The 12666-nt window shown below is 37.5% G+C and overlaps 1 protein-coding gene across 1 annotated transcript in view; it reads left to right on the plus strand.

Moving 5' to 3' along the window:
* Positions 1-265: 265 nt before the first annotated feature.
* B3GALTL (beta 1,3-galactosyltransferase-like) overlaps positions 266-12666 on the plus strand; it is a 65389-nt gene continuing 52988 nt past the window's right edge. Inside the window, exons 1-3 of the mRNA XM_010283990.1 lie at positions 266-506; positions 3411-3463; positions 5985-6024. Coding sequence (XP_010282292.1) covers positions 266-506; positions 3411-3463; positions 5985-6024 — 334 coding nt within the window. The remainder of the gene's footprint in view (positions 507-3410; positions 3464-5984; positions 6025-12666) is intronic.

Consider the following 12666-nt stretch of genomic DNA (forward strand, 5'->3'; position numbering starts at 1 on the left):
AACATTTAAACAGACTGCAAATACAGAAGTCCAAAGGACTTGATAGGAGGCACCCACAAGTGCTGACGGAGCTTAACAATGTCAGTGCAGGGCCACTCTTGATAATCTTTGAAAGGTCATGGTGACTGGAGGAGATTCCTGAAGACTAGAAGAGAGCAAATGTCATCCCTGTCTTCAAGGAAGGCAAGGAAGAGAATCTGGGAAAACTACAGGTTGGCCAGTGTCACCTCAGTCCCTGGGAAGGTAGTGGAGGAAATAATCCTGGATGCCATTGCCAAACAAGGAAGGACAAGACAAACTTACGAAGGACAAGCAGGTGATTGGGAAAAGTCAACATGTTTTTATGAAGGGGCAGTCATGCTTGACCAACCCAAAAGACTTCTGTGATGAGATGACTGCCTTCAGGAATGTGGGGAAAGCAGATGATGTTGTTTATCTCAAGTTTAGCAAGGAGTTCAGTACTGTTGCCTATAATGTCATACACAAACTGATGAAGTATGGGCTAGGTATGTGAACAGTGAGGTGGATAGAAAACTGTCTGACCTGACTGACAGGTTCTGATCAGTGGCATGGTGCACTCCAGGGGTTGATAATGACTCCAGCAGTGTTTAGCCTCTTCATTAGTGACCTGGACAACGTGCACCCCCAGCAAGTTTGCAGAGGATACAAAATGGGCAGGAGGGATTGATGCACCAGCTACTTGTGCTGCCATTCAGAAGGACCTCAGCGAGAAGTGGGAGAAATGGGCAAATGGGAAACTTGGCATTTGCCTTCGATGAACTTGATTTTCCAACTCCTGCCCCTGGTAAGGAGTTGCCCCATACACTGGTGCATCCTGGGGGCACACTGTCTGGAAAGCAGCTTTGCAGAGAAGGACCTGACGGTCCTGGTGGGCAACACACTGACCGTGAACTAGCAGTGTGACATTGTGGCAAAGGTGGCCAGCAGCCTCCTGGGCTGCATGAGGAAGAGTGTTTCCAGCAGGTCAAGGGAGGTGATCCTTCCTCTCTGCTCAGCACTGGTGAGACATATCTGGGGTGCTGTGTCCAGGTCTGTGCTCTCCAGCACAAGAGAGACACGAACATACTGGAGAGAGCCCAGCAAAGGAAGATTATTAATAGATTGGAGCGCCTGACATATGGGGAGAGGCTGAAGGAGCTGGGGCTGTTCAGTCTGGAGGAGAGAAGGTTTAGGGAGGATCTTACCAGCATGTGTACATACCTGATGGGGGGCAGTAAAGATGACAGAGCCAGATTCTCTGGTGCCTAACAAGACATTAAGGTAGTTGGCACAAACCTGAAATAGAGGTAATTCTATTTAAACCTAAGAAATACTTTAGATTAAAACAAAACAAAACTCTGAGTGATTGAACACTGGAAGAGGTTGCTTGGAGAGTTTGTGGGGTCTCTGTCCTAGGAAACACTCAAAACCTGACTAAACAAGGTCCTGAGCATCCTGCTTTGTGGGGGGTTGGACTAGATGATTTTCAGGGGTCCTTTCCAACCTCAACAATTCTGCAGTTCTGTAATACGAAGATGAAGTAGGCTGTTAAAATAATTCCCTAAAAATCTTTATCTGTACTCTCAAAGACATAGTATGAAATAGGTCTTTTTTTCCCAGGTTATCTGAGTATTCTTTATTTGTTTCAGGGATTATGTGCATTAATAGTTTATAAATCTTAGAAGCAGTGTGTCATGGGTTATTGAATGGTTTGGTGAGAGAGGCAGCATGTCTTGTCAATCACAGTTGTTTCAGGTTTCATGTGTGCTGTTCCTCAGCTGCATATTAAAAACTGAAAGTCATGAAAATTCTGTTTGCATTCAGTTTTGCAGATAAGGCGAATTTATGAGGTGATGCTTCTTCAGGTTAATACTATGTAATACGTTTCCTGGAAAAAGGGTGGTTTGTGTTGATCTTGTAATTAGGATTGTGTCAAGCAGAAGATGTGGATTGGGTTTGTGTAGGGGAAGATATTCCGTATCTGGAGCTCTAATTACTGTTTTGTTGGAAGAGAAGGAAGAAAATGATCACAACATGCTGTCAGCAAGGGATACAACAGGCAGATTGAGGTACTCTCTGTGCACTAGAAGTGCAAAACATTTACCTGAGGACAACATTGGGGGACACACTCCTACTTGTATTCTGTTTTCTTCTTCCTGGCTAAATGCATTATTGAAATGTGGCTATAGCCAACACGAGTTTGCTGTGTTAGAATGATTTTGGGATGTCTGCATCTAGTGATGTGATTTGAGATTCAACTTAGTCAGGACCTGAGGTGTCATTGTGAAACTCAACTCCTAGACACTTGATGACATTTGGTCTTTATTTGAAGAAGGGTAGGGACACAAGCAATCAGAGACAGAATACTACAGGCTTTGGACAGTCTTGTCTTCTTGCTTTCTTACATTCCAGTTCTAGTGTGTCAAAGGAATTGACAGTTGCTAGTAATTCACTTGGAAATCAATTTCAAGCAATAAATAATTTAAACTTGCAGTGAGATACTCCACTTGAATCTACTGATATTTTTTTCCCCACCTCAGTTTCTGAGAAAACCATCTATTTGACCATGATGAATTCCTTTCAAATTATAGCAATTTACTTTCATTTGCACCTCTTTAGTACCTTTAAGAAAAAGACTCCTTATGAAGAATCTTAGCAAAGCTTTCTTATGTTAAATGGAACTACTTTTACAAATGAGCAAGCTGAGACAAATTAAGACAACTACATCCACAACAAAAAAAGCCCCAACAAAAAAAACCAGAACCCTTTTTAATGATTATTTTTCTAATACAAACCAGAAGTGTATGCATAAGGTGGTGTCAGTATAAAAGGTTTAAGATAATGCTCAGTCTGTGCAAATTGGCTATTTGGGGTCTCTGTTCTTTTTGTAAACTTTTATTTGGTTCTCTTATACATTAACAAGTTTGACTTGTTCAAAGATGGCATTCAAAGTGTGTGACGGCCATCTTCAGGCTTGATAGAAATTTCCATCAGCTGCTGTCAGTTTCTGTGCCTCCAAGTGAAGCTTTGGTAATCCAAACTTTAACCAAAAGATAGAGTAGATGCAGGTCTCCCATACGATAGCACATTATGCTGTTGTCAAATGAACTACTGGACTGAACAGATTTTTTTTTTTTTTTTTAAATGGGATTTATTTGCCTTGAAGCCAAGATAAACTGGCTTCACATCAAAGAGCGATCTCTTCAGCCATGTACGGGAATAAAACTGTCAGGCAGCAAATGTATAAATTGTGTAAGAACAGACTGTCTTATGTTCATAAAGATTATTACCAGTATAGTATCATTTAATGAGAATATCTACCTAAATGTTTTTTTTTTCTTTTGCTGCAGAACTTTGTCAAGTGTGAAAATGAGTTCCTATAATATGAGAAAGTCTGCTTTTTCTTTCAGCTTTTGCTGTAAGTGAAGGTGCAGAAGATAAGACTGAAGTACCAGTGCTGCAGGTAATAAATTTTAATTGCTAGAGCAGGAACATTTTACAGACATTATAAAATCATCTAGAAGAGACTGGAGCAGAAAGCCCAACATCTGTGACATTGACTATTTTGATCATTGACTTCAGTGGTACTAAATGTCATATGATGTCTTTCTGTTCTTTGTGGCATATAAGAGGTGTTTAATGGGACACAGACTGCATGTAGCACTGCTGTTCTAGTATTACTCAGGTCTTTATTCCAGTAATTCCAAGAATCCATAGGATAAATTAACTTAGCACTTTTTCTTTCTAACGCTGGATATTCTGACTTATGTTGACATTTGTATTAAGAGAATTAGGCTTTCTGGGTTTTGTTGTGGAACAAAATTACAATTTAGAAAACAATTTATTTTCTTTTTTTGCAGGATCAGCTGAAGAGTCATTAGAAACTTATGCAAAAGCACCAAGTTTTTTTTACTATAGATTCTACAAGTTGATAGTGTTATTGCTGTTGAGAATAGTTTTTGAGTATGTAACCTTTATTTTTCTTTCCTCTTGGTTTTGTTAAATATATAATAACTTGAGAGGAAATGGTTTCCTCTCTGCTAAATTAACATTATTACATATTGCTACCCAAGTCACGGCTCAAGTAAAGCTTGTGTATGAAATTTCAAACTAACAGATTAGAAGAATTAATGGTCAGAGCTAGCCCTACTGTTAAACAGCATAATGGGTGTTAGGTGTATGTCTTTTATCAGATTTCTGTCTACCACTACTTTTTTTATATGTATATATTTGTAACATATTTGTGTATGTATAAAAAATATTTAAGGGAAGAAAATCAAATAAAAGTACTGGGATGAATCAAGAGTTAGAATCTATAACCGCTATGTAGATCTAGTGATCTCACATCAAATACAATAGAAGTATGGTCAGAGATATGTGTTTCTAAATAATTTTTTGTTTTGGTGATGATTGCTATGTCAACAGTAATTGTCATAAATGAGAAAGATCCCTATTGCAAACTGCTGATCTGCTGCAGTGTATCTGAGAGACTAGGTAATGTCATTCTGTTTTCATTACTTACAAATTGCTGTTTGTCAAATTCCATTACTGGCTCAATCCAGCTGTTTAATGTTATAGTTCTTATATAAGATATAACTTATCAAGGCTTTCCTACTATTTTAGAGTCTCAAATCTTTCCTTCAGATGAAGTCAGAGGTGCCTCCTAGAACTCTTCAGGCTAAAATAAAAAGATTTTTTCCCCCCCCTTTTTTTTTTTTGCGTTAACAGGACTGTAACAGGCACTAATTTTTTTGTGTGTGTTTTAATAAAGGTAACGGTAAGATATGGCTTGTTGATCACACTGTGTACCACAAAACACATACTTTTTTTGTCTAGAAAATTAATCTCCTCATATTGTTTATGACATAGGTTAACTTAAAATGTGGTGTATATTATGCTGCAAGATGGCAGTACTGTGTATAGTCATCAAAATAAGTTAGTCTTACAAGAATTTTTTTAAACTTTATTGACCCAGTCAGCAAAAAAGTCATAGGCTCAGATGCAATGCAGTCATTCTTGAAAAAGGATACAGATGGCTACCAAGGAAGTTGGAGCTAATGCATTTCAATGTAAAAGTCAGACCTGGACAGAGGGAGAGGTCATCTGATGCAAGTAGGACTAAAATGATCGCGTGGATATGATATTTAAAAAAAAAAAAAGGTGAGAAAAAAAGTGTTTATAAATAGGAATTAAGTCACAAGGGTAGGAAAACTATGCGTATATACAAGCTTATTACTGAGGAGTGCCTTGTATGGCATTTCTATCTGAAGGTCTTAAAATGCTTGAACCGAGATAAATCCTACAACATCCTTATGCAATTAATAAAGATTATCTTGATTTTACATGTGGAGAAACCAAAGCACTGAGGTGAGCTACCAGGGAGAAATTGTGCAATAAATGAAGGCTCTGGTTTACTCTCTAGAATTTTTGTGGGAAGTGCAAAGCTATTTCTCCAGTCCTCTCTCTCTACCAGTCAGCAGTTCTTAACACTTTTCCACCCAGCCTCTGTTATTTAGAAGCAATTGAATACACTCCTAAGATATTTTTATGTGTGTGTCTTAGTTTCTAGGTTAATGATGCAAATGAAATGTCACTGTTGTCTGTTCCTCAGCACTCTTTTAACATCCCATCACAAATGTATGTAATACCTGAGTAAATCCCAGTGAAGTCGTGTTATGTACAACCTTTTCATATTGATTTGTCTTGATATAAATTGCTTTTGAGTCTTCCTTTAAGAATTGTGTTTCAATAGATGCTTTCCTTTTTATTCTTTTACTGTGTTGTCTAAGTAGTAGTATACAAACATGTAGAATATCTATTTCAGTTCTTGATAATGAAAACTTTCTAGTTTTTTTATTAGCTCTTGAGTTTAGACATCTGTGTATGTATTTACAATCTGAGGAATGCTTTGTCTCCCTGTGTGTCTGTAGAAATATTTGAGTTTTTGCATGTGTCCTTATTTTGCTTTTTCTCCTTTCTTCTAGGAGTCTGAGAAAAGTGGAACAATTAGTAAAATAAGCAGAGGTAAGTACTGTATAGCCTGTATTTGCTTTCACTTGTGGATGCCTTTTCAGTATAAATAAAATATGCTTATGCTTTGAGAAGTGACTGTGTGAACACTGCCTAAATGCTCAACAGCATTGGTAGCTAATTGCCGATTCCAAAATACTTTGTATTTTTTATCTTTGCTCATGTAGTCTCATGAAGTAGAAGCTTCTTGATCTTTGCTTGTATTTGCAATTCTTGTAGTTGTGTTTTTCTGAAAATGTGCACTTGCACTATGAAACTGATGCACTGCTTTTTGTAGTGCGCAGTATTTTAAAATAAAATTTCATGACACTTAGTAGTAGTTCTTGTAAAAAATTTAACATGAAACTGAATTTTTACCATTCTGCTAGGCTCTCATGGTACTTGTAATAACTAGAGTTACTATAAATTACTTGTAACAACTTGTAATAACTTTGTAATATCTGGCAACAATTATTTAAAAAACATGACATTAATAGGATACTGAGTGGTAAAATACATTTTTACTGGACATGTGAGATAAATTATGAGAATAAAAATTCTGCAAGCTTCTGCATTTTCTGAAAGCAAGTCTGATGTCCTTCCAGCAAAAAGTTTACAGACCTGAGATAAGGACTTGCGATCTCTGCACTGTCACCTAGTGCTGCCTCTGTGGTACTATAGCAGTTCAATTCTTAAAGCAACTTGGACTCACTTTTCTAAACCCTGAGCACGTGAGTCTGCTAGTTCTAAAAAGAGCCAGCTTGACCATGTTTCTGTTGCAGCAGTTTCTGAGTAGTTGTGAATTCGTTCTGAAGTCAAAGCTGAACACCTGGGTTACTTAGCTTTTAGTGGAGTTGCTAACAGAACTCTGAATGGTGCTGAGAAGATCTGGATTTTGTTTGTTGGCTTTCTTGGACTTAGTTGCAAGCTCTGTAGCTAACACAGATAACCACTTTTGTGGAAAATAATTCAGTCACTTGTCCCATTTATCTCCCATTTTACCATTGAAAGGTTAGGACCTGTCTATAGAAGCTTTATTACTCTGTTTCCTTGTTCACCCATCTTTATCTGGTGTCAAACAAAGTCCATTTCCTCTTTGGGTTCTTTCATCTCTTTCTGTGTAATCTCATAGCACAGCCAGGTGCTGGTTGCTGCTTTTATCACTCCCAGCAGACCTGCTGTGTCTCACTTCATAAAACACCCAAGGAGGCATTGACAGACTTTTTTTTTTGCTTTTGACAGTGCTCAGTTTTCATAAGCTTTAATATAATATCATTACTTTGGAAAGTTATATTTAGGAACGTTACAATGGTAGTGATGTAACTACCATCTGTTATCTATTGTTTGTTTCAGTAGGAGATCACTTTAAAGCAGGCAAAGAAAAGTATTTTATGCATCAGGTAGCAAAATTTAGAAACTTGCTGCCACAGAAGGTTGTGACCATACCAGCAGTTTCAAGAGGGGACAAGTCCATAAATGTATGGTAAGATAAATAGGCAGCAATGTATCTTCTGACATTTCCTAATAGAATAAGCTGTGGATGCTATTAGAGCATGAGGAGCACTGGAGAAAGTGAAGGTCATGTGGTGTCCCTAAATAGTGTTTTCTGTTGCTACTGTTAAAGACAATATAGTAGGTGGACCACTGGTCTGATCATAGAATTATCGAGCAGTTTGGGTTGGAAAGGACCTTTAAAGGTAATACGTCATTTCTTGTGTTCTCAATTGTTTTTTTTTTTTTAACAGGATTCTGCCTCTCCTCAAGAAAGAATATTTATTTTTAAAGTCTCTTTAACCCATTTCTGTGGGTAAAATTGAGGAAAGGATTGAAACAGAGAATGAAGTTCTTGATGGTTCTTAGTTCCCATGATTTTTTCATTCTTCTTTTTCAAACTGTTATACAAGAAAATTCTTTCTCCTTTATAAATAAGCTGTACCTTTGTCCCAAAGAAGCAAAGTTATCTTCTGTAGTTTTCCTTTCAGAGTTTTAAGAAATCTTTTTAAGTGTCCTTAGCCAAGCCTTTGAAGACAAGTATCAAGATCTCAATATCCTAGTCACTGGGAAGACAAATGTAATACAGAGAAGACTGAACTTCATGTTCTCATGGTTGCTTTGTCTACTCAGAGTATGATGTAGCTTTCTGGATTGGCTGGTGTGCAAAGAGTTTCATGCATGGATATGTTATAGTCCAGCCACCAGCCAAAAGATGAGTGATGTGACTTACCAATGCTGGGTCATCATTGCCATGCCATGGCAAAAAGTCTTGCCCTTCAGGTGGATGTATAGATACTCTACTGGTGGGTGTATTTGTCCCCAAATGGTAGGCTGTATTGCTGACCAACAGTATTTTCAGCTTTTAGAATATTTGAATAACAAAAGCAAATCTCTTCTTGAAGTGAGGCACTGGCTATTTCAGGCTAATGTACAATGATTTCACCGCCTTTGGAAACTCAAGGAAACATTGAATTTGGGAGCATAAGTCCTCTAGATTCCTTCTGCAGCCTGTGGAGAGACAGGGGCATTTCCAGAGGGTGACCGAGATCCAAGGCGGGTTGAGTTATTTTCTCTGGAGAGAGAATATTCCTCTCTCCACAAGAGTATCTACTAACTACTTTTTGGCTGTGGAGCATGGGGTATATGGTTTGGGTTTTTTCTTTTTCTTTCTTTTTTTCTTTTTTTTTTTTGTTAACATGTGTGTTAAATGAGAGAAGAAGAACGAAGTAGTCTTGAGGCTTTTTTCTTGGATCTGATTCTTGCAAATATGGTGATGTTATACCTCCTCTGATCTGCAAATACCTGCAATATTCTGAAAGGATCAAAAGTATTTTTTGCAGCTACATCCTTTTAATATCCTGCCTGGCCTAGTTCTCCATTTTATCTAGGCTCTCTAGGAATTTGTTTGGGTGGAAAGGTGAGAACAACATGCAAAGTTTAAGTAATTTTTTTTCTTTAATGTCGGTGCAAATGCGTAGGTGATGAACCTTCCCTTTTTTTTCTTTTGGGTAAGTATTAAGACACATTATGAGTTCTGAAGTGGTAAGCAACATACTTTGTGTATTACAAAACTATGAAAAAGTGTACGATTTGAGGAATAACAGGATACTCCCCACCTAGAGTACTGCATCCAGCTCTGGAGCCTTTAGCACAGGAAAGACATGGACCTGTTGGAGCGGGTCCAGAGGAGGCCACAAAAGTGCTCAGAGGGACGGAACACCTCTCCTGTGAGGACAGGCTGAGAGAGCTGGGGTTGTTGAGCCTGGAGAAGAGAAGGCTCTGGGCAGACCTTATTGCAGCCTGCCAGTACTTAAAGGGGGCTTATATGAAAGATGGGGACAGACTTTTTAGCAGGGCCTGTAGCGATAGGACAAGGGGCAATGTTTTTAAACTAAAAGAGGGTCGATTTAGACTACATCTAAGGAAGAAATTTTTGACAATGAGGGTGCTGAACCACTGGCACAGGTTTCCCAGAGAGGTGGTAGATGCTCCATCCCTGGCAATACTCCAGGTCAGGTTGGACGGGGCTCTGGGCAACCTGATCTAGTTGGGTATGTCCCTGCTCATTGCAGGGGGGTTGGACTAGATGACCTTTAAAGGTCCCTTCCAACCCAATCTATTCTGTGATTCTATGATTTCTAATTTCAAGAAGTAAACAAGTATGCTAAAAATGTGGTGGGTTTGGAATTGATTTTAAAGGTTTTTTTTTTTATGTTACTAGGGGAAATAGTTTAGTAAAATTCACTAAAAATGTGATGGGTTTGGAATTGATTTTAAAGGGTTTTTTTTGATGTTACTAGGGGAAATAGTTTAGTAAAATTCAGGAAATAGAAATATTGGTAATATTCAAACTGTGTTGAGAGAGAGTGTTTGAAGTTTGGATGGCTTTCAGTTCTCATGCCACAGGCCATAAACTCATAATCAGTCATTAAGATGCTTATTGCATATATGATAAATAAGCATGCACACAGACATGAGGTTGTGTGTCTGTATCTATCTCTGTGTGTGTGTATATATATGCATACACTGCCTTTAATCCTGAAATATTCCAATAACTTTATATAAACACATTTACAAATTATTATTCTTAGCGTGAGAAAAGACTTGTCTCTGCTTTTAACTGTGGAAGTTTTATACGAGGCTACAATAATCCGCTCAAAATATAAGAACTAAAGATGCTGATCTGGGGTTTCAGGTTGATTTTAGAGTTGCATAAAAGCAGGGGAAGGCCTACAGAATATACAAGTGGCCTAATTTTTTTAAACTCAAATTGGAAGGTGAGTTTTCTGACCTACGCAATAGAGTCTCTGGTTTGTGAGTTAAAGCACTGGTTTAGTTTTTGTCTGACTAAATGAGATTCTGTACTTTCTCACTGGAGTGAAAACCCTGTTTTCATTGTACAAATATTCCACTTAGCTTTAAAGAAATAAATTTTATTTCCATGATTTCTTAGGAAGGAAAAACCCAAAATAAAGAGGAGCTAGATTTAAGCACCATTAACAGAGCTGCAAGGATGTCAGTGTCATTCTTTTACCTATTAGAGGCCAGTGGTTAGACTGCATCCTAGTTGTTTTAAAGTCATCATTGTTATTTTTGGGAAAATGGTTTGGATCATGTCACACATACTCCAGGAAGTACGTAAGTCATCATGGAATCCTGTCTTTTCTGTTGATGCCTGTTCTAACTTTTTAATTATGTTTTTAAACAATCAGTGAGTCAGAGGCATGGTTCTAGATGCCCACTGTTTCAGGAGAGTTAGGTAATTAGGAAGCTCAGGAGCCATTTTCACTCTTCTCCATTTCTGGAACAATAGGAGAGAAGGGGGAAGACCCACCTCAGAACGTACTTGGAGCCTGGAAATTAAGACACTGACTTGGAATGCCAAAGACCTACATTCAGGACCAAACTACCTCACAGATGAGAACTTGGGTTTCTTGCATCCTGGGTGAATGCTTTATCCTCTGGCTAACAGAGGAAGGCTGGCAGGCAACATCATCATCTTATGTTCTTCTAGGAGCTTTTTTCCTCTTTTTTTTTCTTTTTTTTTTTTGTCTTGAAATGCTTGTTTCAATTTTTTCAGTAGCTTTTAGTTGACTAAAACAGCCCTTTGTGGTGAGTAAACTTTGCAAAAAAAAAAAAAAAATCATACAGGTAGTTTATTAGTGTTGGTCGTTATACTGCAATACTTGTCTTCCAAATAGCAGTATTTCCCCATTGCCATCTTTTGAAATGATTTAGTGATAATTCCTAAGGAGGCCTATTTTGCATAGGGTCACTGTATACTTGCTAAAACACACGTTACAGTTAATGACTTGTTAAAAGTTTATTAAGGCTCTGTTCTGTTTTGCAAGGAGACATGGTTATGGTAAGACTCGGGAAGTTTCAGCATTCCTGTTTCTCAATGTTTTTTTTTTTCTGTGAACTTGCAGTATTTTTCCAATCAGTGAGCATTTGAGATTGTTGAAGATGTTTTCCAGTTATGGAAATGTCTTAGGGAAATAAAAGAGAATAGAAGACAACAGGAGAAATAAAGTATATCAGTAGCTCTTTTGGATATTAAACTTCCAAAAGACTCCATTCTTTGTCTTACTTGGTTACTCAACTTGAGAAACAATTTAGGTGTTTAAAATTATGCATACTTTCTGTTGACATTTTAATATACTGAATATTTCTTGTAATGAACTATTTTGAAGTATCTATAGCAGAGGAAACTATTGCCATTGGATTAAAGCAGTAACACCAAAGTAGTTATTAGATTACTCCTAGAAAGTACTCTATTGTGGGATATTACAGCTGTTGTTAAATGTACTGTAAGTGAAACTGAGTGCAATTCAGATGCTTGCATATCTGTAAATGTACTGATACTAAACCAGTAATTATAGAATGCAATATAGTTTTTGCTTTTTATCTCTGGGGATATTTTCAGTGTGGTGCATACAGTTTTAGCCCTCTGAGACTCACTAGCATCATGGAAGTGTAAGTTTAATTTTTTCACTAATTTTAATTTTTGCACAGGAGATCTAGCAAATTTCTTGCTAGATAGCAAATAGCTGCTGCTCAGACATTTTTATTGTGCATGGATTTTTAAGCAGTTTGGGTGGGTCAGAGCACAAAGGAACGCTGTGTGGGAAAAAATGTGAAATCAGAACTGATATCTATGTCAGTGCTTGTGCTATCTCTGCAACTTTATCACCAGAAACCTCACAGAATTTGACAGTTTCAGAGTTTGTCTTGGTGAATAAGCTAATAAATGGAGGAAAAAGAGTATCAGGGGAAAAGTAGAAAAACATTTAACTGTAGCTTTGAGCTGTCCTAGGTCTAAATGAACAAGTAACTGTTCAGAGGAGCAAAGAAATGTAATTGATGATCAGGTCTTGGACATGGCAATCTTCTGATAATCTTAGCAAAAATATTTGGGGTTAATGCTCTTTTTGTTGCCACTGTTTTTCTTGTGATCATTCTTCATGTGCTCAGTTTTACTCTTTTTTCCTTGACAATACTACTTTCCTTTTTGGGACATGGAGTCTCCATCTTTGGTCCACTGTTTCACTCATTCTACTCTATTTGCCAAGTTAGCGTTTTTAACCTAGAGGTCAAGATCTTGATGTGAAACTAGTATCTTTTAGGTTTACTTGATCTACAATGCAAGAATATACATTTTAA

The sequence above is a fragment of the Phaethon lepturus genome, unplaced genomic scaffold (assembly GCF_000687285.1).
Source record: "Phaethon lepturus isolate BGI_N335 unplaced genomic scaffold, ASM68728v1 scaffold4873, whole genome shotgun sequence".
Classification (NCBI taxonomy): Eukaryota; Metazoa; Chordata; class Aves; order Phaethontiformes; family Phaethontidae; genus Phaethon; species Phaethon lepturus.